Consider the following 24,458-nt stretch of genomic DNA (forward strand, 5'->3'; position numbering starts at 1 on the left):
GGGGGGAAAGTTGGATGGTTCTTGGTATTAGCTAGTGGGAGGGGGGGGGGAAAAGTTGAATGGTTCTTGGTATTAGAGTTCCTCAAGTTAAAGGAATCTGCCTGTCATACGCCTTGGGAACTTCATACTTACAACGTCTCTCCTCTTTAATATGCAGTTTCCCCAAATAAAGCTGTCTGATGGAGAACGCACTCTTCATACTGCTTTTTTGTATCAGGAACTGATTTTCTGATACTGCTCCTCACCAATGGTCTAGCTGGAAGCAAGCCTAAAAAACAGACATTACTGCTGCCTCCAAATGCTGGAACTCTATGGCAGAAAGAGAGGTAGGAGGATGATGTGCTAGGTCTTAAGTCTGCAACGTGCAGGTCGAATATAAGCAGACTAGGATGTGTCTCAGTGTATATAAAACTTCTTGTCTAGATAAAGCTGGAGGAAGTTTCATTTATTCACTAGAACTCAGATTTGCTTATTATTCAGACCCAACGTGCCTTTTGCCTGGTTTGATGATGGGACATTGAACTTACAGCAAGCATTTTTTCCCTTCTTGGTACTTGGGCACAAGGTGGCTTGCCTAAACCATCGCTGCGACATGTGAGGCTCGTGATTTCTAGAAAGTGGGATGCCTACCCTGGTTCCAATGAGAATACCTCTATGGGAGCAACACCTCTCGCTTCTATTGCCACTTCAGCACTTTGTTCTAGAGAATTCCCTATAACAATTGATTCTAAAATTAAGCTTCTGGTTCTAAGGCTGGGCCCTGGTGGTCAGGGCTCTTGTTTTGTTAAGACTAAGCATGCATTACACCAATTGTGCATTTCTGTTTTGTGCCATGATAGATTTACACTCTTTTGTACCTTTTTGGGGAAAAAGACACAAGTAGTTTTTGCATCTGCAGACGAAGGGAAAGATTCGCACTCTCACTAGGTCTATACAATCAATCTTTCTGATCACTTTGCACTTAACACATTGTGAGAGTCTGGAAGTGTTCATGCTTTTCCAGGGGAAACATTAACAGCTTCCTTTCTAGGGAAAATCTTATCATTTGGGTCCTCGAGCATTATTGTCCATCACGCTATGGGATCTCACTGGGAATAATATAACGTATCAAAAGTATGGCTGGTGTATCTCGAGTAGATGGGTTAGGAACGAAGTGGTGAGAGTGAGAATGGGTGTAAGAAATGAGTTAGCAGCTAGAGTAGATATGAATGTGTTGAGGTGGTTTGGCCATGTTGAGAGAATGGAAAATGGCTGTCTGCTAAAGAAGGTGATGAATGCAAGAGTTGATGGGAGAAGTACAAGAGGAAGGCCAAGGTTTTGGGTGAATGGATGGAGTGAAGGAAGCTCTGGGTGATAGGAGGATAGATGTGAGAGAGGCAAGAGAGCGTGCTAGAAATAGGAATGAATGGCGAGCGATTGTGGCACAGTGCCGGTAGGCCCTGCTGCTGCCTCCAATGCCTTAGATGACCGCGGAGGTAGCAGCAGTAGGGGATTCAGCATTATGAAGCTTCATCTGTGGTGGATAACGGGGGAGGGTGGGCTGTGGCACCCTAGCAGTACCAGCTGAACTCGGTTGAGTCCCTTGTTAGGCTGGGAGGAACGTAGAGTAGAGGTCCCCTTTTTTGTTTTTGTTTCTTTTGTTGATGTCGGCTAACCCCCAAAATTGGGGGAAGTGCCCTGGTATATGTATGTATGTATGTATCAAAAGTTGAAAGAGATATCTATTGTCCAATCACCGAAATGTATGAGGACCATGTTGGTAGGTTATTAGATGGTCATTGATCTACATTAACGAGAGAAATCTACATCATGAATGAAAAATCTCCTTGCTCTCCTACGTCTGAAATAAAAAGCTGTTCCCCATGCTTAGCACACTCATTAGTGGGGATAGTGATACGTTAGAATTCAAAACTCTGGAGAAATCAGTGGTTCCCGAAATGAATCCTGTTCTGGTTGATCAATTTCTGAGGCCAGAGCGTCCTAATCACTCTGAGTATTCTTAGTCTCACTAAATTTAGTCGGAGATAATTTATTCTTGTTTGACCAAGTGGCTGTCATCCTTTGTTATCGGTCTCTCTGGTAATTCCGATAATGAAGGGTCAGACAGGGAAAATTAAGGGCCCATAATAAGTTTAGTTAGCCATCTTATTTTACAGTATGCATTTGGGATTACAGTGCTGCTCTTTATTTAGAATTTTTTTTTTTTGGCTGAGCAACAAGTGTAGGAAGTATAAAGGCCACCCTTCTGATGGCAGTGCATCCAAAAAGAGGAAAGCCTTAATGTGGACAAAGCAAAGCGAAATGACAAAGGGGAATAAAGATAAGGTATTGTTATATGCATTACTTATTGTCTACTAGTACTGTACTATATTAGTGTATAGTAGGTACACTACTTTATAGAGTACAGTTATTTGTATGTATAAGGGTTAATTTTCTCTTTTTAAAATATATTATACATATGTAGCAGATTATGTTTATATATGTACATACAGTATGTTATGTATACACAATATGACTTACGACACATCGTAAGAATGGATCTTGAGGACCATCTGTACGTGGCAGGAAATGAAGATCATTTTGGGACACAGCCCTCTTTTAACAGGTGAACAGGGGAGGTATAAACTTACTAGAACGGTTACATTGTAAGTGAATTCACAGGCAGCTTGTCTGTACCCACACTAAAGCAAATATGAAAAGGCCTAGCATGGATCAAAAATTAGATTTTGTTTTGCTAGATAAAATCATATTAATTTCGTGTTTTGTTTAAAGCAAACTAGAGACAAATATTTCATAATTAGTTGAATTCTGTGTTAAGTATTAACTTGAGCATGTTTGTATAAATCAAACATTGTAATATTAACTTAAGAATATGTTTGTATAAATCAAACTTTGTAAGGCTACAATTCAGAATTTTGAGGTAAACCAAACTAGGCTAGTCTAGGTTACTATTCCCTATCTACACATAAGGAAAGACCCAATAACATGAATGCAAGCATTCATCTGAATGATAAAAGGTTTGCTTACATACAGATTTAAGCCGTATGTAAGTAGCTTACGATAAAAGCAATTCTTTAATACTCTTTAAAGGACTAGAACACCAATTATCTGATCAATTGCCTAACAATCTACTTTCAAGAAACTTACACAATAAAACTAAACAATGAAGAAAGGACTTGAAAAAGAATAAAACACAAAATAAATTATATTGAATTATAAATTTCAAGTCTCATCAGACTCAACATTTTGTCATCAGGAGACAAATCAATGACAAGGATAAATACAGCCAGCTTTTGCGTCGGGATTACATGCTTAAACAGTCAGTCTTAACTGCTATACTTCAATGGTTTTCAATACTTCAAAATCTGTATAACTAGTCAGTCTTAACTGCTATACTTCAATGGTTTTCAATACTTCAAAATCTGTATAACTAAGTACATTCAGACTGGAAATGAGGATTGCACAATCTGTAGGTTTGTTTTATCAGAACTTTAGTCAGTAATACCGAAACAAAAATGAGAAAATCTGCAATGTTCTTACCTGTGGAGCCCAGGTGAAACTCTTTTATGAGGACATCATTTTCAAAATATGGGTTTTCATCGAAAAAGAATTTGATTCTGAAAAATTGGAATATAAAATATAAGATTATGAAAATTTATCAATGTAACTTTATCATAAAACATACTATATCAGAGCAAGCTACAAAAAACAAATCGCTGATAAATTTAATAAAAATCCTATTCAACTTTATCATACTTCAAGTTGAGGCCTCCCCAAACACACTTGTGTTTGTGTGCTAACATGTACCAGAAACCATAAAATGTTAAAAAGTTTTGAAATGAAACCAGTAATGTCTTGAAAATAAAAGCAAATTTACAACAAATGTTAAATCAATACTTATCCAGCATAAATCCCCATACTCTAATAATTAAAGTTCAAGCTACAAGAAAAAGAGGTTTTCCCAATTCTAAAATAGCCTTCATTCGTTCACACTTCACTCACCTTTGTGTAATCAAGTCACTTGATTCTGGGGAAGCGGGAGGGAGTGCCCTGATTATTGAACTTTTTTTAAGTAATAGATCGCAGAGAGTTGTTGTTGATGGGCACCATAGTGAGTATAAGAATGTGATATCTGCTTGTATTATATTGTGTTTAGTACAGTTTAGACTTATCAAATTCAATGTGGTGTTTTTGTAGGGCTTAGAACGAAATAAGCAATTTCCATGTAAAAGGAAACTCATAATGCGAAAAATGTTATTTTCATTAGTAAAATAAATTTTTGAATATACTTACCCGATAATCATGTAGCTGTCAACTCTGTTGCCCGACAGAATTCTATGGAGGGATACGCCAGCTATCACAATACTAGAAGGGGGTGTTCTTACCAGCGCCACCTGTGGCCAGGTACTCAAGTACTTCTTGTTGACACCTCCTCAATTATTCCTCGGTCCCACTGGTTCTCTATGGGGAGGAAGGGAGGGTCAATTAAATCATGATTATCGGGTAAGTATATTCAAAAATTTATTTTACTAATGAAAATAACATTTTTCAATATTAAACTTACCCGATAATCATGTAGCTGATTCACACCCAGGGGGGTGGGTGAAAACCAGTGTACAAGATTAAAGGATAGCTAAGTATCCCATATTTCATATAACAGTTATCTCAAATAACAATGAAATAATAAGTACCTGGTAAGGAAGTCGAATTGAACCGTTACTCTGTCTCTTTTTTAAGTTCGTCTTCCTTACTGAGCGCAGCGTTCCTCTTGGAGGCTGAATCAACCCAAAGGTGCTAAAGTATACAGGGCTGCAACCCATACTAAAGGACCTCATCACAACCTTTAACCTCGGCGCTTCTCAAGAAAGAATTGACCACCCGCCAAATCAACAAGGATGTGGAAGGCTTCTTAGCCGACCGAACAACCCATAAAAAGTATTCAAGAGAAAGGTTAAAAAGTTATGGAATTATGGGAATGTAGTGGCTGAGCCCTCGCCTACTACTGCATTCGTTGCTACGAATGGACCCAGGGTGTAGCAGTACTCGTAAAGAGACTGGACATCTTTGAGATAGAATGATGCGAACACTGACTTGCTTCTCCAATAGGTTGCATCCATAACACTCTGCAGAGAACGGTTCTGTTTGAAGGCCACTGAAGTAGCCACAGCTCTCACTTCATGTGTCCTTACCTTCAGCAAAGCAAGGTCTTCTTCCTTCAGATGAGAATTTGCTTCTCTAATCAGAAGCCTGATGTAGTAAGAAACTGAGTTCTTAGACATTGGTAGAGAAGGCTTCTTGATAGCACACCATAAGGCTTCTGATTGTCCTCGTAATGGTTTTGACCTTCTTAAATAGTACTTAAGAGCTCTAACAGGGCAAAGTACTCTCTCTAGTTCGTTCCCCACCATGTTGGACAGGCTTGGGATCTCGAACGACTTAGGGCAAGGACGGGAAGGAAGCTCGTTTTAGCCAAAAAAACCGAGCCGCAAGGAACATGTAGCCGTTTCAGATGTGAAACCTATGTTCCTGCTGAAGGCGTGGATCTCACTTACTCTTTTACCTGTTGCTAAGCACACGAGGAAAAGAGTTTTTTAATGTGAGGTCCTTAAAAGAGGCTGATTGGAGCGGTTCAAATCCTGATGACATTAGGAACCTTAGGACCACGTCTAGATTCCAGCCTGGAGTGGACAACCGACGTTCCTTTGAGGTCTCAAAAGACCTAAGAGGTCCTGTAGATCTTTGTTGGAGGAAAGATCCAAGCCTCTGTGGCGGAAAACCGCTGCCAACAAACTTCTGTAACCCTTGATCGTAGGAGCTGATAGGGAGCTTACGTTCCTTAGATGTAACAGGAAGTCAGCAATCTGGGTTACATTGGTACTGGTTGAGGAAAACTGCATTGGCCTTGCACCAGCTTCGGAAGACTTCCCATAAAGACTGATAGACTCTGAGAGTGGATGTCGTCCTTGCTCTGGCAATCGCTCTGGCTGCCTCCTTCGAAAAGCCTCTAGCTCTTGAGAGTCTTTCGATAGTCTGAAGGCAGTCAGACGAAGAGCGTGGAGGTTGGGAGTACCTTCTTTACGTGAGGTTGACGCAGAAGGTCCACTCTAGGAGGAAGAGTCCTGGGAACGTCGACCAGCCATTGCAGTACCTCAGTGAAACATTCTCTCGCGGGCCAGAGGGGAGCAACCAACGTCAGCCGTGTCCCTTTGTGAGAGGCGAACTTCTGAAGTACCCTGTTGACAATCTTGAACGGCGGGAATGCATACAGGTTGAGATGGGACCAATCCAGCAGAAAGGCATCCACGCGAACTGCTGCTGGGTCTGGAATCGGAGAACAATACAAGAGGAGCCTCTTGGTCATCGAGGTAGCGAATAGATCTATGGTTGGCTGATCCCACAGGGCCCAAAGTCTGCTGCAAACATTCTTGTGAAGGGTCCACTCTGTGGGGAAGACCTGACCCTTCCGGCTGAGGCGATCTGCCATGACATTCATATCGCCCTGAATGAGCCTCGTTACCAGCGTGAGCTTTCGATCTTTTGACCAAATGAGGAGGTCCCTTGCGATCTCGAACAACTTCCTCGAATGAGTCCCTCCCTGCTTGGAGATGTAAGCCAAGGCTGTGGTGTAGTCGGAGTTCACCTCCACCACCTTGTTAAGCTGGAGGGACTTGAAGTTTATCAAGGCCAAATGAACTGCCAACAACTCCTTGCAATAGATGTGAAGTGTCCTTTGCTCCTGATTCCATGTTCCCGAGCATTCCTGTCCGTCCAGTGTCGCACCCCAGCCCGTGTCCGATGCGTCCGAGAAGAGACGGTGGTCGGAGGACTGAACAGCCAATGGTAGACCTTCCTTGAGAAGAATGCTGTTCTTCCACCACGTTAGAGTAGACCTCATCTCTTCGGAAACAGGGACTGAGCCCGTCTCTAGCGTCATGTCCTTTATCCAGTGAGCAGCTAGATGATACTGAAGGGGGCGGAGGTGGAGTCTCCCTAACTCGATGAACAGGGCCAGCGATGAAAGTGTCCCTGTTAGACTCATCCACTGCCTGACTAAGCATCGGTTCCTTCTCAGCATGCTCTGGATGCATTCTAGGGCTTGGAAGATCCTTGGGGCCGACGGACAAGTCCGAAAAGCTCGACTCTGAAGATCCATACCCAAGGAGACAATGGTCTGGGATGGAACGAGCTGAGACTCCTCAAAATTGACCAGGAGGCCCAGTTCCTTGGTCAGATCCATAGTCCATTTGAAAATCTCCAGACAGCGACGACTTGAGGGAGCTCTTAAAAGCCAGTCGTCTGACGGAGCCGGACACAAGATCATGATACTGCTGCACAGTCTGTAAACTGTCAATCATGGGCAAGCGAGGAAGTACAGTGACAACCCGAATCTGTCTAGACTGTCTGGGTCGTACAGACAACTCCTTAACGGGTTGCTGAGGTTGCCCACTGCGTCACAACAAGTCCCTTCTGTTGGTTGTTGAACGTCTTCCCCGTGACACATTGACTCCGTAAACAAAAAATCCTCTAACAAGGACTAAGCTTGGACTGCATGTCATGCAACACAGCTCAAGGTCTATGGGAGCAGGTGTGGTAACAGACGGGATTAGCGGCTGAAGTGTAACCATTACCTTCCCTGTAAGCATGTTATGCTTAAATAAAAGTCCATAAGAGGTTATGCAGCTAAAGGCTCCCTCCAAATGACAGAGTCCTCAAGGGAATATCAGAAGGAGGGAGAAAAGAACTTTCTCATCTACAGGGACCTTATCCTAGAAAAGCTAAGTTCTCTGAGTGAGGGTTCACTGGTGCAAAGCAGCAGACTAGAAGGCAACGTTATGAAACTGCTTGACAGTCTAGTGAGTTGGCAACAACCCAAGATGTGTTGAGAAGCATGCGGTAAGGTATGCAGAGCATGATGTATGCAGAGTATGCTGTATGCAGAGCATGCTGAATGCAGAGCATGCTGTCTGCAGAGCATGTTGTATGCAGAGCATGCTGAATGCAGAGCATGCTGAATGCTGAGCATGTAGGAAGTAGAGCCTGCTGTAAGCAGAGCCTGCTGAAAGGAAAGCAGAGCGTGTGCATGGCGTTTAACATTTCTCAGAAATTCCATGACCAGTGCTAGAGTGCTTAATGCATGCTTGCATGGGGTTGAACCATGGTATGCTGAACAGCAGAGTCAGAACGAGCTGGAACAACAACAGAGGTTTCCTCAACTTGAGGGAAAACCTGAGGTTCAGACTGCATAGGCTGAACAACAGACGGAGCAGAAGGCAGGTGCAAGGGTGAAGGAGGTTGACTCCTAGCAAGAGTTGCACCCAAGGATTGTACCAGCTAAGCGGAGGACGGAGGCGGAGTAGTCCGTTCCTTAGAGATGAGTGGAGCATGAGAAGATTGAGGCTGCGCAGAACAAGGTAAAGTTCTAGCAAGCTGAGGCTCCTGAGGCGCAAGTGCATGGTGTAGATGAGCTTGCCTAGATGAGGGTTGAACTCGGTGCAGCGCTGGTTGAGCAGACAGACTCACGGAGGGGAGAGGTTGTTGTACCCCAACCGAGAGTTGCACCACTGGAGGAGCAGCAAGGGGAGGAGGAGGAAGAGTGTAACTCTCCTGATCCCAAAGCAAGGGTTGCCTTAAAGAAGGCTGAGGCTGAACAACACTGTGAACAGCAAACTCCGAAAGTGGTTCAACATCGTACGCCTGGCAGATGGAGCTGCGACTGGGTGCAGCGAGTGCAGGCGGGTGCAGCACAGGCTGAACGGGTGCAGGAGGTTGGTGCACCACCGGTGCAGGCGGGTGCAGCATAGGCTGAACTGGTGCAGGAGGTTGGTGCACCACCGGTGCAGGCGGGTGCAGCACAGGCTGAACGGGTGCAGGAGGTTGGTGCACCACCGGTGCAGGCGGGTGCAGCACAGGCTGAACGGGTGCAGGAGGTTGGTGCACCACAGGTGCAGGAGGTGCAACACTCTCAGCACGACACTCACGCATCAAGTCCGAAAGCTGTGCTTGCATGGACTGTAGTAGAGTCCACAACATCGTACGCCTGGCAGATGGTGTTGCGACTGGGTGCAGCGAGTGCAGGCGGGTGCAGCACAGGCTGAACGGGTGCAGCCGGGTTGTTGAACTTTACTTCGTACGTCTGGCATAGGTCTGGACTTTACGTTTAAGAGGTCTTGAGACCTGAGACCAGCGTAACTCTGCCTTTATTTTCTCCTCTAAAACTCTTCTGCAGACGAGCAAAATAAGGGCTCAATCGTCTGCGGGTGGGAGTGACGGTCTCGGTAAGACACGCCCACAACCACCGAGGATACTTCTGTGCGCCGATCAAGGCCTGCCGAACCCTTATGCCCTTCGACATTGCTTCTCCCCTGGGCTTGGGAGCTTGCAAGAGGTCCCGGACTGGGAGGACGACTGGCGCGCACAAAAGTACCCTCACGCATAACACTGACATACTTTGCGCTAATCACTTATCACTTTGATTTCTGTTTGCACTTATTTCACTGAACTCGAAACTTTAAGTGGTTTGTACCTGAAACACGCAATTCTATCCTTCTCAAAAGTTAGTAATTGCGAAAACAGAATTACAATGTAACAGAAAAATCTAATGAAAGAAAATTCAGTGGCTGGAAAGAGACTAAACACTAGATCACTCTAGAAACGTTTAGTTTCTTCCCCTAAAGAGACTAGGGATAAGAGCAAAACGATAACGACGTTACTCGTACGCCTGGCAGGCTTGAGGGAAACGTTTATCCTCTTTCTCCCTCCGTCTCTATCTCTCTCTCTCTCTCTCTCTTGACTTAGAACCTGAGAGAAGAGCCCAATCATATATATCGTTAAAACATATTATTGTTAAAGGAAAAAACTGAAATATTTCCCAAAAAGAAAAGTTCCTTATTAGGATCAAAACCATTAAGTTAAGAAAGAATGAACAAAACGCTAGACACGGTTACTCTTACTGCAATGTGAAACCGTGAACATTCTTTCTCTATCGTAACGATAGAGTGCAAGTTGAAACGTTCTGAACGTCAACAACTGCCGAGACAAACAAAACGTTAGTTCAACTTTGAAAAAGTACGAGACTATCAAAGAAATTCTTTCAAAGACCTTAAAATAGCATAATATGTTAACAGGTAAAACCGAAATGACGGGCTCACGATAATTAACTTCGGTACCAAGAAAAGACCGCCTACTATTAGGAAGGTCGAATATAAACAAATATAAAAATTAATTTTAATAAGTTTATAATAAAAGGAAGTTAATCGAAGAGGCCTATAAGAGGCGGAGAGATATAAAATAAATCTATAACTTTTGTTAAGCAAAATTAAGAAAGAGAGTCTATACTCTCTTAGACACCAACACTTCCGTCTAAGGGAAGGGTCGGCCATTGAAAGGTGAACGAGAGTTCATACTCTCTTCGTCACCAAAAATAATCAAATTAATTCCAAAAGCTAACTAAGCTAAAATAGAAGTTTCCAGTAAAGCGACAGCCGAAATCAAAGAGAAATACTTCACCAAAGTCGTGAAAATACTCCAAGAACATAAGCGTATCCCAGAACGTCTTGTCAGAAGCACGACAGAGGAATAATTGAGGAGGTGTCAACAAGAAGTACTTGAGTACCTGGCCACAGGTGGCGCTGGTAAGAACACCCCCTTCTAGTATTGTGATAGCTGGCGTATCCCTCCATAGAATTCTGTCGGGCAACAGAGTTGACAGCTACATGATTATCGGGTAAGTTTAATATTGAAAAAATTACAGTAAGAAATCCACTCCGGAACCAATTAATTTAGAATCGTAAGGCATTATGTACTGCACAAGATTTATGAATTAAAAAATAAACATGGTTTAATTACCAACCATTGCTGGATCAGAGGTATAGTTAATGATCAAAAGGCTAGTTTTAAAATTCTGGAAAACCTTCCACTGCTTATTTGTAGTAAGCTTCATCCTGAATCAAGTACTGTATATGGATAATGAGGAAGACTATTAAAATACTATTTAATTGTGCAACAAAAAGTACTAATGGGAAAGGTAACCCAGACAATTCATCTATTGAACTATATATATGGTACTTGGAAGGAAAGCAATAACTAACATACCTGTAACCTGATTTGATATCATCAAATTCTTCTACATCTAACTTAGTTAGGTAGTGTAAGCATTCTTCCTCTTCCTCCTCTAGGATGGCAGATATTTGTGGGTGATTGACGAACTAAACAGCAGTTAAGGAAAACATCAACTTGCCAAGGTACAAATAAAAACAATTTAAAGTTAAACTCATTTTGATACTTACACAAAATTACTGTGCTATTTCTTTTAAGAAGGAAAAGATTTGACTCGTTTCAAAAAATTCAAAGAACCTTTTCCTTAATCAGTATGACCCTTTGTTCCAAACTCCAAGAGATGATATAAAGATAAAACAGGAGAAACTGGTAAAGTCCTAACAGGCAAAACACCAAAATGATTTTCATTCCAAAAATAATTGAACAATACTTAAACAATCACTATTCAAATACACTGGAGACAATATTGTATGGTAATACAGTATGTTACACCTACAGTGTTGTCGTAAGTAGCTCTTCCAAATATGTATTTATCCCCCTCCCTTTAGGCCACTTTTTTTTTTTGTAGAAAGAAAAATAATTGACTGGTACCTATGATGATAAGAATGTTGAAAAACACCTCTTAAATCATGATGGGCCAAAACACCACACAAACATTACCATATTTGTTTAAATTTTTCTTTAACATTCAAAAATCTTCCACTGAAAAAAATACACTCATTGATTTATGAAATCTTGCAGGATATATCAAATTCTCTAATAAGATGATGAAATCATTATTAAACCTTTCAACAATCACAAATACTTCTACTTCAAACACCACTACTGTCATCCTTTGCAGATAATGCCTTCAACACTTACAACAAAATTACACTTGTATAAAATTTGTCAGAAACTGTAGTTACAAAAACATGAACATCTCCATTATTACCTATAGAGGATTTAAGGAAATGTATTTTAAAAGGCAATTAAAGTCTTTTAAATAACTGTAGACCACAGTATAAAATAGATCTGAAGAACATGAAATGTAAACTAATCATGTCCTACAACATTCATGTATAAGAAAATTATATAATAAACATATACTTTCAAAAAGGAACTAATTTTTTTTTCATATCGACATGAATAAAACAATGAAACTTGAGAGCAAAATTTCAACACAAGACAACAGGAACACGAGAAATTTGTACATAATTGTACAAGAACTTAAATCATTTATATCTAGTTATATCACTTCCTATGTAAAAATCTCTTGGAATAACATAAGCAAATTAACAACGGATGGCTAGAAAATCTCCATAAAATTATGTAGTAATTGAGGAAAAATACTAAAATCATAGAAATCAGTATTAAACACAAGGTTAAATGAAACCGGAGTTGTGAAACCCTACCTACTAAGCTAAAAACTCAATCAATCATAATGGTTCAGTGCTAAGGGGTTTAATAAAATTCAAAAAATAATAAAAAAAAATCTCTATGTTAATTGTGGTCCTAGGCAGTTGTTATAATTAATACAAAAAAAATTTAACTTGTGCAAACAATCTTAGGTAATACTGTATCGAGTACCATAACCACATTCAGCTATATATAAATACCTGTATACTGTATACAATTCAAAAATAAGAGAAAACTACCATTATATAATTTGTATTTTTCTTAGAACTACAAACCTGGGTCATTCATATAAGTTTACTACTAATCATGTTTTCTATGACCGGCCAATCAAAATTTTGGTTGTCACACTTCGTGCCGAGTAAACAAAGCGCATGCGCAAGAACCAAGCAGGAGGTTGCTCACCACGTCTCCTCAAAACAATCACCTGGTCAAAAACTTGCGAAGTGGTTAAGGTGGGACCTTTGGTAAATACAAATTATATAAAATTTGTAGCTTATTCCTACGCGGATACAAACTTCCGAGTCAGCTATATGGGGTCTTCCATAGGAGGGAGGAAGTGTCCGTGAAGTGAAGAGGTAAACCCTTCCCCTCTGGGAAATCTAATTACCATAAGTAATAGCAAGATATCAACAAGAATCAATGAGGGTAGTGTAGCCGGCTCATAAAGAGGCAAGGCCAAACTTCTGATTCTAAAGATAGAAAAAAAACCTTCTCTGATACAGTTACTAATAACAACAATAGTAAATGATCTAAGAGAACCCCCCAGGAAATGAAGTAGCCAGCTCATAATGAGACAAGGTTGCTCCACCAGTTCCCAAAAGGCAGTCTTTGCCAGGCATGAAGTGAAATGAACATCAATTGTTACATAATAAACCCGATGGAAATATTTTGGTATATCAATAAATACTTAAAAAATTGAGGCACACTTACTTGCATTGGGGTGAAAAACCCAAGGACAGGGTTCAGTCCAATGAAGAACTTTATCTGCCTTGATGATCTTTCTAGCCAAGAATGTAGGAGTACAGTAATGAGGCCTGGGGCTGGAACTGGCACGTCCTGTGAGAACTGTCAGCAAGATCATAATAGTGCTGTCACCATTTCTATACACCAATTTAAGGACTTCTATTAATGTGTGGATTTCGCAGAACGCTGAGGTTGCGGTAAACCCACATGTATTACATGCTCACGGTGGGTCCCTTGAGGATAAATAGGCTCATAGTTTTTCTCTATCAAAAAGAGACGGTGCTCCTGAATACATTCTATAAGTGTTCCAAAGCTCACAAACATGGTTTTGGATACTAGTAAAATCAAGTGGTTTTGTGGAACACTACGGCTGAGGCAAGCCCATCTAAATCATATTTCAAAGGGGGGAGGGGGGTTTTCCTTAGTGATGCTTCCCCTGAGGATGTTTAGGTTCTTCTATTCTTTATACTGGGAGAAAGGAAGTGTCACCGACCACCTTCTTCCAGAATGGCCATTCTTCTATTCTTTATACTGGGAGAAAGGAAGTGTCACTGACCACCTTCTTCCAGAATGGCCAGCGCTCTTGAAGGGGGAAGCAATATATCCCAGCTATCTGCTCTATCAGAAACTTGCACTACTCTACAGAACAGAATAACTAGTTGTTCATATGATCAGGAACCTCTTTACGAGACAATATCGTGAAAGAGTCAACCCAAGACCTTTTCCAGCCTGATTCTGGATTGTTCATTGAACACTTCATGTTGGGCCCTAGCCAACGATCAGGAAAAACTTTACTTCTGATCCAAGGGTGGCCACAGGAAAACATCCTTAGTATCGATGGGCAGGGATGATGGAACACTGTTCGTCCCCGGACTTCTTGAGAGACATATTCGTGAAAAAGTCAGTGTCGGAGCAATTGGTTCACTCACGGACATTTTAGAGGCAAGCTCGAGAAAAGTTCAAGCAAAAATTCCCCTGATCCGGTTCTTATTGTAAAAGAATATGATCACCCCTGAAAATATAGCATTTCTGCATTGGGGTTCTGGGGGAATGAGACCCAGCAAGCAGGCTTGTTTACTTAACTGGAGGATAAAAAAAAAGTCAGAGCAAAGGGTAGTTAGATCCTACTGACCGGGATTGCAAGGATAATCTTAGGAGATACTGCAAAACCCTTTATCCCTACTCAATAGTAGAGAGAGAGGGATGACACCCATGAGACCATTTCATCCACTAGAAGCCTTGGTAACAAGGACATTGATAGTTCTTTCGGGGCGGGAATTCTAGTATCTCAGACCAGAACCTGCTTCAAGACCTATAACTAAATCTGAACCTTCATGAAAGCTATAGGAACTGTTTTTCAACATTGTCAAGCAGTTCTTAGCCAAGGTGCCATGGTCTTGGAATGCCTGCCATGATGTAAGAGTTCTCTTTGACCTGGACGGCCCTCGTTTGTTGACTAACTCTTCCCAAGGAAGACGTTAGTTAGGATTCTATGTGACATGTCCAGCAAGCTCATTGAGACTGGTCTAAAAGGGATCGTTTTTAATTGTAATAAGTTGAGATGTTTATCCGACTCCCTTGTGTCTCTTGGTCTTATTTTCCTGAGGTAAGGGAGGAGGACGTTAGCCATTACTAAAGTACTGGCTGAAAATAATGCTAACAAGCAATTTGGCAAAGTTAAATGATTCATGGCGGTTAAAACATTTAAAACCAAGCTTCATTAGGAGGTATAGAGGGAACATCTTCCCTGGTTATACCTGGTTAGTAATCATACGTAATCATGACCGCTTCTACTCGGTGATGTCTTGACTCTTCAGGGAGAATAACTGAACTGGGCCTCTTCGTAAACCTCCTAGTCTTTCTTTCTGACAGGGGTAGAGGCAATCAACTGCTCATAAGGTCCTTATCCTTAAGTGATACCTATCTTCTCTTCAGAGGCTTGTAGCCTTTCTTGACTAGGAAGGAAGTACCAAAGTCCTGTTTAACCAATGGCCGGAAAAAAAAAAAAACAGGAGGGCAAGTTTCGACTTTTGAGTGGGTATATTCTCAAGGTGTCATGTGCCCCCAAGGACAGGGGAGGGGTTCTGTGCACTCATCGTATTCTGACACTAAACAACACTGATACTAGAGCAGTCCTTCCTTCTAAGGACAGGTTACCTTGTCTCGGAGAAAGGGTTCAGTCATCTAAAGTCTGGTCATGCTTCTTTCTAAAACAGAAAAGTGCCAGTTTATGATCACACATCTAGCCGTCACTGGTTGGGGCTCGCTCCCTTCCCTAAGTTATGGGAAGAGGGGGCCCATATTTCATAGCCTAATCTTCCTGTCATGATCCCGAGTCCCGACAGGGGTATGGGCTAGAAACTGTAGCTTTCTTCTCGAAAGGCAGATCTTCCTTGAGGTTCACCTGGTAAGGATTTGCGGTTGGTACCTCATTTCGAGTAACCAACATTATGATGAACGACTAATTGCTATGCCAATTAAAAAATCAAAAAGAAGGGGGAGAAGATCCAAGGAAATCTCCCCTGCTATTATAAGTCTGGTCCAATGAGCCCGGCAGGCTATTGGCGTTATTTTAAGGAAAGGACTTTGACATTCATACCACTTAATAAGGTGATTTAGGACATCCCCAAATTGCATAGGATTTTTGGTTCTGACCTTCGGTTTTCCAACTCCCAAGGCGATTTATCCTGAAAGTTAGTGTTTTTCAAATTCTATCGCCTCCCTTGATAATTACTATTAAGACCTAGAATTACTGCCCTATATAGACATGATGTAGACCTCCAATAAAATGTAAAGTTTTATTTTGCTAGATATGAATTTTTTCATTACGATAAAAAAATAAACCCTAAAAATCAGGGATAGAAATTAAGAAAAAAAAAAAAGGGGGGGGATATTTGATTGTTTTATAATGTCTTTCTAAGTTATATACCAAATTCCAATGCTATACCTTTAAAACTAAGGGAGAAGATAGAATTTGAAGGTCAATAAGTACAGTTTTGAGATACGAGCGTTCAAAGCTTTTCTTTGTATTTTTACAAAGAGAATACTAATAAATCATGATTATTATGAATTTTATGTTCCCTTTTGGATATTAATAAATCAAAACAAATTTATTTATCATAATTTAATCATAAATAAAGATCCCTTTGCTCAATATCTTGCTTCTTTAGGTTTCGCTCCTTCATCATCTCTCTCCTTCAGTAACTCCGCTAATTATCGCCAATATTACCCACTTCTGAACTCTTATTAGAGCAAATTTTCTTCTTCCTTATGTTAGCGAGATGTTGGAGTTGTCTTTTCTTTTTCGGCATGATGAAATTCTTGCCGAGAATGAGAATAACAGATGTAAAAACAATTGAATGGCAGAGGCCAAACTCAAACATGTACTCCCTCTGAGGTTAGTGGTAGCACTGAAGGGTGTAGAAATTACCATGTAATACTTCGTTTTGTGACTCATGGAATCTATACAGATGCTATTGCTCACAATCTGTATTATACTATAATGTAATATAAACAAAATTTATGATAACAGAAGAAATACTGCATTTTCTTGGAGGGAACAATATTTTTGGTTTAGTGAGTTACTTTTACTAATTACCCTGTAACTATGAAAGTAAGAAGAATTTTGACAAAACATCTTGGATACGCATTCTCCATTGACATACGAAGCTTTGAATTATTTTGAGGATTTTGTGTCTTTCTTCTTATACCCCTATATATTGACATACCGGCCAGCAACCTTCATCTGGAGAATTTGCACCAGGTTCTTCCCCTGCCCGCAGCTGGAATTAGAATACTCTTAAGGAAGAGAACACCTAATACCAGGGCTGAAAAGGCCATAGATACCCACCTCGACACCTACATAGTGGAGGAGGCGTAACTACTGTAGACTAACCATGTTAGGGAAAGGGAAAAAATGAGTGGCCCATATCCTGAACATGTTATCTTCAATGTTAAGAGAGTGGACCTCGACTGATTTCATTACAGTACTTCCTTCCGGACTATAACATCCATTCCCTACATGTGGTAAGTCCAGGCACACTAACATTCGTAGGAGCTATTGAATCTTTGGTTTTTTGCCTTCAGGGGGAGAAGACCTCGATCTCTTGACCTGGGCAGTTTGAACCATTGGATGCCTCTGACTTGACACCCCTCCAAGGGAAATTGTTTCAAGCATCTGGCCAAGATTGCATAACTTCTTTTCAAGACAGTTCTCCCATTGAGGAAGATTGATCGATTGATTGATTGATTTGAGTATGAGGAAGGGTCTGAAGTAAAAGGAATTCTAGGGCTTTTGATCCTGCTCATGACAAATCTTCAAATAAGTACGGGTACGCATTTATCAATAGTAGGAGCCATTGACGCTAACATATGTATTAAGAAAGTAGAACGTATATCTGGTCTGGTTTGAAAGCCCCACATTGCACTTGTGTCTGGGGCTTTGAGACTGTCATACAAAAGAATCAATAGCATACTGTCTGTTAGTGGTTTGCCAACAAAGAGGCTACTCCAATCCATCCAAATGACAGATGAGACTCAAAATCTTAATGAAGTGCAAGACTTCTAAACCTGGCATCAGGACTTCAAGGGGGTACATCAGGGCTAGTACACACACACAGATTCTCCAGAGTGTCAATTATGATAGTCATAATTTGGTTGTTGCTGTTTTAACAATAATCAAGTTAACTCCCGTTAAAGAACCCTTGCCTCTAGCAAGTGAGTGTGAGGCAAGAGAATTGAAGTCTCTGAATACGGTTTACGAGGCGAGAGTTACGAAAATTCTCCCACATAGAACGCCCATAGCATGGACCATGCCTGCGTCATCCAGCGAAGGACGAGGTTCCTAATCCTTATAGCTTGCGGCGTCTCTAAAATCGACATTAAGGTTCCGAGAGGGTTGACTTCTGTTTGGTCGGTGCTAGCGCTCACAGCGAGTGCCCCCATTGGTTTAGCATTAATCCAGCTGTCAAGGATATAAAGAGTGACTAATTTGTCTCAAACGTCCTTCCATTCTCCAGCCGTAAGCACATTAAGGCAAGATGAGGTGGATATAGGCCTGAAGATACTTCTTTCCTGTTCAACCTGTTCAGCAGAATGATGTACAGTACTTTTCACAGATTCAGTAAATTACATGCTAACGATTTATCAACTGAAAAGCTTCTGCTTCGTCTCTGCCTCTTAGTCAGGTTGACTCTTAAGTCAGACTGGAGTACCATTGCAGGCGTAGGGAAAAAGGGTTCGTTCCTACTTTCACCTTTCAAGATATGGGAAGGGAAATCCCATGTAAATGATCATTCTATGCTCACCATCCTGTCCGTGGTGACATAATTTAAGCCACTAGTAACTCACAGTTAATAAATAGTCACTCAAATGATCGTGGATTGAAAAAAATACAAGTCAAGAGAGCTAAACACTAAAAGGGTAAATGAGATGGATGCAAAAGGCTCGATCATAGAAAGGGAATGAGAGAACAAACTACAGTATTCACTTCCCAACCACCAATGTTGTGAGGATAATCGGTGAGCACCTTCCCGATTACTCCTTGTGCATGTGCTGTGTTTACCCAGCACAAAGCATGGAGCAATCAACCAACATTCTGATGTGCCGGTTGTAGAAACCCTGATTAGTAATAACATATAAATTACTCAGAAGTTTGTATCTCCATAGGAATAAAACTAAATTATATAACACCAATTATCTAGGTGCATATGAATGCTAAATAAAAATGGGTTAGGTTGATGTGGAAAAGCCAGTTGTCTTTTAAACATAGTGTAACTCATAAAAGGGCAACATTTCTCCCACATGTCAATATCAGGAACTCCTTGATTTTCAGGACGTTCATACTCCAAAGTCAAAATAATTATTGATATCTACCCTAAAAACATAACTTACTGTACATATTTAGAAAAGTTAAACTTTAGATACTAATTGAAAAATAATGAACATATCAGGGTCACTTTAAAATTAAAGAGCTTTGTAATAATTAAGAAAGCAAAGTAAGACCTTGCCATTTGCTACTAGAGTTAGGACACCCCTGTATAAAAACATCAGATATTTAAAGTACTATAATATGTACTTTCCCTAGCTATAAAAACCTGAATCTTTAATAGTAGTATGACACCAACAAGGCTGAAACTATTGTTAGAATAACAAGGTAAACATTTTGGTTGCCAAGTGGCAGGAAAGCACAGCCCGCCTGACGGGAGGAGCAACCTTAACTTGACCTTCGGCCTAGCCAGTCACTTAGAAGCAATAGAAGCCTTGCCTGACCACCAATCTACTAACAGAAAACTATACTCTACGGAGACAGCTATCTGCTCTGTTGTAAATGATATGCTGGAAATAATGGATGAAAATAAGAGTGGTATTTTAATATTACTCTATCTCAGTGCAGCTATCAAATCCTTAAAAGACTACCTGGTTGGTAGAAATTTGCAAAATGGAAAACTGTTATTCATCATACGAACACTTAAACAGAGGGGTACCCAAGGGAGGTTTACTTGACCTAATCTTATTCTGCATCTATACTATTGGTTTATCGAAAATACTACAAAGACATGATGTGAAATTCAAACTGTTTGCGGATGACACACAATTTTACTTTTTCATAAATAATATAGATGACACTACTGAAACTCTAAACCAAATCCTTGATAGTGTTAGAGAATGGATGATAATTAAACAACTGAAATTAAATGAGAATAAAACCAAATTCATGGTGGTGGGTAAGAGAAACAGCGTGAGAAGCTTGTGTGATTTTTAAATGAACATAAATAATGACTCAGTGCCAATATCTAGTAAAGTTCGTGATCTAGGTGTATTTCTTGACTATAACTTGTCTCTCAATGCCCAAATAAATAATGTAGTAAAAACTGCTGGTTATCATTTCAGAAATATTGCATTTACAAAAAAGTACCTGGATGAAAATTCTATAAAGAAAATTGTGATAAACTGTGTTATTACCAGGACTGACTACTGCAACTCCATCTATTACAATTTACCAAAAGTACAACTTAGGAAATTTAACAAATCGTGTTGACACGAGAATAGTTACAGATGGTTTCAAACTACTGGAACATAGATATATGTCTACTGTAGGATCCAGAGCCTTTAAATATGCAGCCTAGAGACTATACAATAAGCTCCCATGAGACATCTGAATGATCAAAGACATTAAGGCTTTCAAGAGGAAACTGAAGACTTTCTTATTCTAGGAGATGTAAGACAGTAACAATTCAACAGTAAATGAGGAATAAGTAATATGAAACGTTGAATACTCTGAACGAACAAGATATAACGACAGCGGAGGTCCTCTAGACTCGAGAGTGGGGTTCCCCTGCATTACAGGACTGGAAAAGCAGCCGTCAAAGTAGGTATCTTTAGGGTGGTTAATTCAGGCTGGGCAACTTGGGGGACACTCCTCTTAACTGCGACCTCCCAGAAATCGTTCACGTTTCCCCAGATCACGCTTACCTCAATCAGGCAATAAATGGTCTCTGGCCCAATGGGTAGTAACACAATCAGGCAGGTTATCAGTTCAGTTTCACTCCCTGTGTTTCACAGAGGAAACGGATATTTTCTACCTCTCAATCTCCATCGATCAAGACCATGTGGCTACTCTTCCCAACAACGTTACTCTCCTTCCAGAAATCCTAAGTCCCGTGCTTCTTCGGAAGACTGCTGGCCTTAAGGCTTCGAAAGAGAAAGCTCCTTGTTCCCCCAAAACAAAGTAGGGAAGTTTTGGCCACTGAGGCTTCAGACTCCGACATCTTGACCAAAGATATCTTTCCAGAAGGAAGGATCCACTCCTCACAGTACCTCACCACGTTCGGACTGTGCTGCTTCTGACTCATGGTCTGAGTATTAAGACATTAGGTCCAAGTGTCATCATCCTCCCAAAGGAGGATAAGTCTCGGAAATGTTCTGTCCCAAAACGTGTTAAGATCGCCCCCAGGTGAAGACTAACATTCTTCTCTAATGTCTTCAGAGAGTGACTCAGTCAAGGAGAAAAGTCACACTTCTATTTCTCGTGTTGAAGAGTACTAGCCTGGTTCAGTTCTTGGCCCCAAATGACCCTACGCTAAACCAGTGGAGATTACTTAATCCCAAGCAGAACCTAGGACCCCTAGGACTGTTATTCCTGACCAGGGGCCTCTGCCTGCTGAGAGAGTCAACCTTTGAAGTGTAGGGAGAATCCTTACACTTTCAACCTCACTTCTGGCCAAACCAAGAGGGGAAGGGACGCTGAGAATGGCAATACTGTACCCTCTTCCACCTTCTGCAAATGGGGGCGGGGGATGACTGTTGAGCCATTGGACAACATGGCAGTGACACTTGCTGGAATTCTAATGACAATTCTCTGGGGATGTTGAAAGCTCTGGAGCTCACAGCAGAAGTTTTGGCAATAAGAACACATTAAAGGCGCCTGGCTTCCAACGTCGACAGAAGGGTGGAGAACAGTGATCGGCTTCTGTCCTTTAAACAAGTTTGTTCTACAAAGTCCATTCAAGATGGAGACAGCAAGCTCAGTTAGTGCCACCATGAGTAAGGACTCCTTCCTTTTTATCAATATAAAGAATACGTCCATCAATTTAACCAGCAGGAAGTACCTCTGCTTTGCTCTTGACAGAGTGGTGCACCAGTTCAATGTCCTGTGCTTCAGACTACCCACCATTCAGCAGGTGTTCACGCTAGTCTTTGTTTGGGTCCCATTCAAACGTGAATTGTATTCTGACATATCTCGATGGTTGGCTGATCCTGTTGCTCAAGGATCAAGACAGACCCCTAGCCTTTTGAAATGATTTGGGGATCATCCTGTCTCAAGGCCAAGAGTTGATCAAAATAACTTGGAATGTTGCTAGACACGGCAACAACGAAAAACTTTCTAACAGACGACCATATCGTCAGACAGAGAGGTTGCGCAACCATTTCTTTCAGTTCAACTTTTAAGGGCTTCAACAAGAAAAGTAATATAGTGAGGAAAGAAGGAAATAACACAATACAGTATAAGAGAAGTAATGAATAAATACTATAAAAATATATCAAGATTAATTGAAACATTAAAATAATCTTCCATACATAAACTATGAAGACTTATGTCCATCTGTTCAACATAAAAACATTCCCTGCAAGTTTGAACCTCTAAAGTTCCATAAGGGAGATTATTTGACAATCTAGTCACAACTGAAATAAAACTTCAATAATACTGTACTGCATTATGACAGAGAAAGCAAGAATTAGAATTGACTGCATACAGTACATACAAAGTACTATGTACGGAAAAGTACTCCCACCTATCTCTTTAGTTATAATTCATATTCTTCTCAGGTAAAACGTATGAAGACAAAATACTTCTCAATACATTATCCAAACAAATGCATGAGAAAAGGATAAAAATAATCAAATTATTGCAAGTAAAGAATATTTCTAAGTTATTTGTTTAGCTTTTGGTTCAGTATCTTGAACGTTAGTAAGAGTAGCTTGTATTAGATTCTCGCCTTTGCCAGCAGCCAGTGTAATTTAATTAGTGCAGGGGTAATTCTATCCCTATTGTGTAGTCCTTTTATTAATCTAGCGGCTGTTTTGTACTCTCTGAATTTTCAGCTGACAATTTGGTAAGCCATAGAACAGCGAGTTGCAGTAATCAATTCTTGAAAATATGTGTTGATTAATGAGTATGGCCATAGATTTTTCATTTAAGTATTTACTAATAAATGCTATGTTTCTAATGTGATAGTTACAATTTCTAACCATATTATTTATATGTTCATTCATTGTCAGTCTATCGTCCATGATTACTCCAAGATTTTTGACAGATTTCTTTAGGTCAATGATCGATTGACCTATTTCAATTCTTTGGAAGCATTCGATTCTCTTTATATCTTTTTCATTTCCAAAAATAATACATTCACTTTTAACTTAATTGTGCTTGAGCTTATTTGTTAACATCCAAGCCTTAATGTCATCCATTATTTCGTGTATCTTTCTTTTAGCTTCATCAACTGATTCTATTGGGAAATAGAATTGTGTATCATCAGCGTATATTTCAAACTTAACTCTGTGAGTTTCAAGTATATTTGCCAGTTCAATCGTTTAAATTTCAAACAGGAGAGGACCTAGTACACTGCCTTGAGGCACCCCTTTGGTTAGTTTTCTTGTCTCAGATTCAACATTTGATATTACTACTTTAACTTTGCGGTTTTCAAGATAACTCACAAACCAGTCATATGCTCGTTCTACGATGCCCACAGCTTTAAGGTCTTCCATCAGATATGTATGTTCTACAGTATAAAATGCTGCACTTAGATTAAGCATCACAAGAATGCAACACTTGCCATTTGTTATAATTTCTGTTATGTCATTTTTAATCGCTAACACTGTTGTTTCTGTGGAGTAATTTTCTCTGTATGCAGATTGATCAGCGGGTATGGCATTAGATTGTTTCAGATGTTTCCAGGTTTGTTTATGTACAGCAGTTTCAATAATTTTTGAAAAATATGACAGATTTGATATTGGCCTATATGAACTTAAATTGTTTATATCACCTTTTCCTTTATAGACAGGCTTGATACATGCAACTTTCTCACTGCTCCTTTGTTCTGGCAAGCGATTCATGATGAGGTGCGATCGCAAGCCCAAGGGGTCATTATTTCGGCAATACTTTTTAAATTTTAAGGTTTTTGTTCTGACATGGCTCATGCGCTTGTCAAATTAACATTACGTCACTGCTCCTATGTTCTGACAAGCGATACATTAATTTTTACTTTCACATGAGCAACAATAGCTATACAGTGAACAGAGTGCATTTTCCTCATAATAAATTGCCAACATGGATAAAATAACAATAAATTATAAAAAAAACTACACTAAATTTCAAAATAGATTGTACTTCCCTCTTGGAAACATCTTTATGTGATGGTAGTGAAGTTGAAACTGACGGGGTATAGAAAAAAAAATGGCTGTTGTAGAATAAAATCTAATTTGTTCATATATATTTTGAAGCCCATAATTAGTGAAAAAACCCAGGTAATGATTATGTTGTTAAA

General features: G+C 40.2%; 1 protein-coding gene across 1 annotated transcript in view; it reads right to left on the bottom strand.

Annotated features, from left to right (window-relative positions):
- Set (NAP domain-containing protein SET) overlaps positions 1 to 24,458 on the bottom strand; it is a 50,345-nt gene that overhangs the window by 23,310 nt on the left and 2,577 nt on the right. The window contains exons 2-3 of the mRNA XM_068389659.1: positions 11,092 to 11,204; positions 3,541 to 3,617 (exon numbers count right to left, since the gene is read on the bottom strand). Coding sequence (XP_068245760.1) covers positions 3,541 to 3,617; positions 11,092 to 11,204 — 190 coding nt within the window. The remainder of the gene's footprint in view (positions 1 to 3,540; positions 3,618 to 11,091; positions 11,205 to 24,458) is intronic.

The sequence above is a fragment of the Palaemon carinicauda genome, chromosome 1, assembly GCF_036898095.1.
Source record: "Palaemon carinicauda isolate YSFRI2023 chromosome 1, ASM3689809v2, whole genome shotgun sequence".
NCBI lineage: Eukaryota > Metazoa > Arthropoda > Malacostraca > Decapoda > Palaemonidae > Palaemon > Palaemon carinicauda.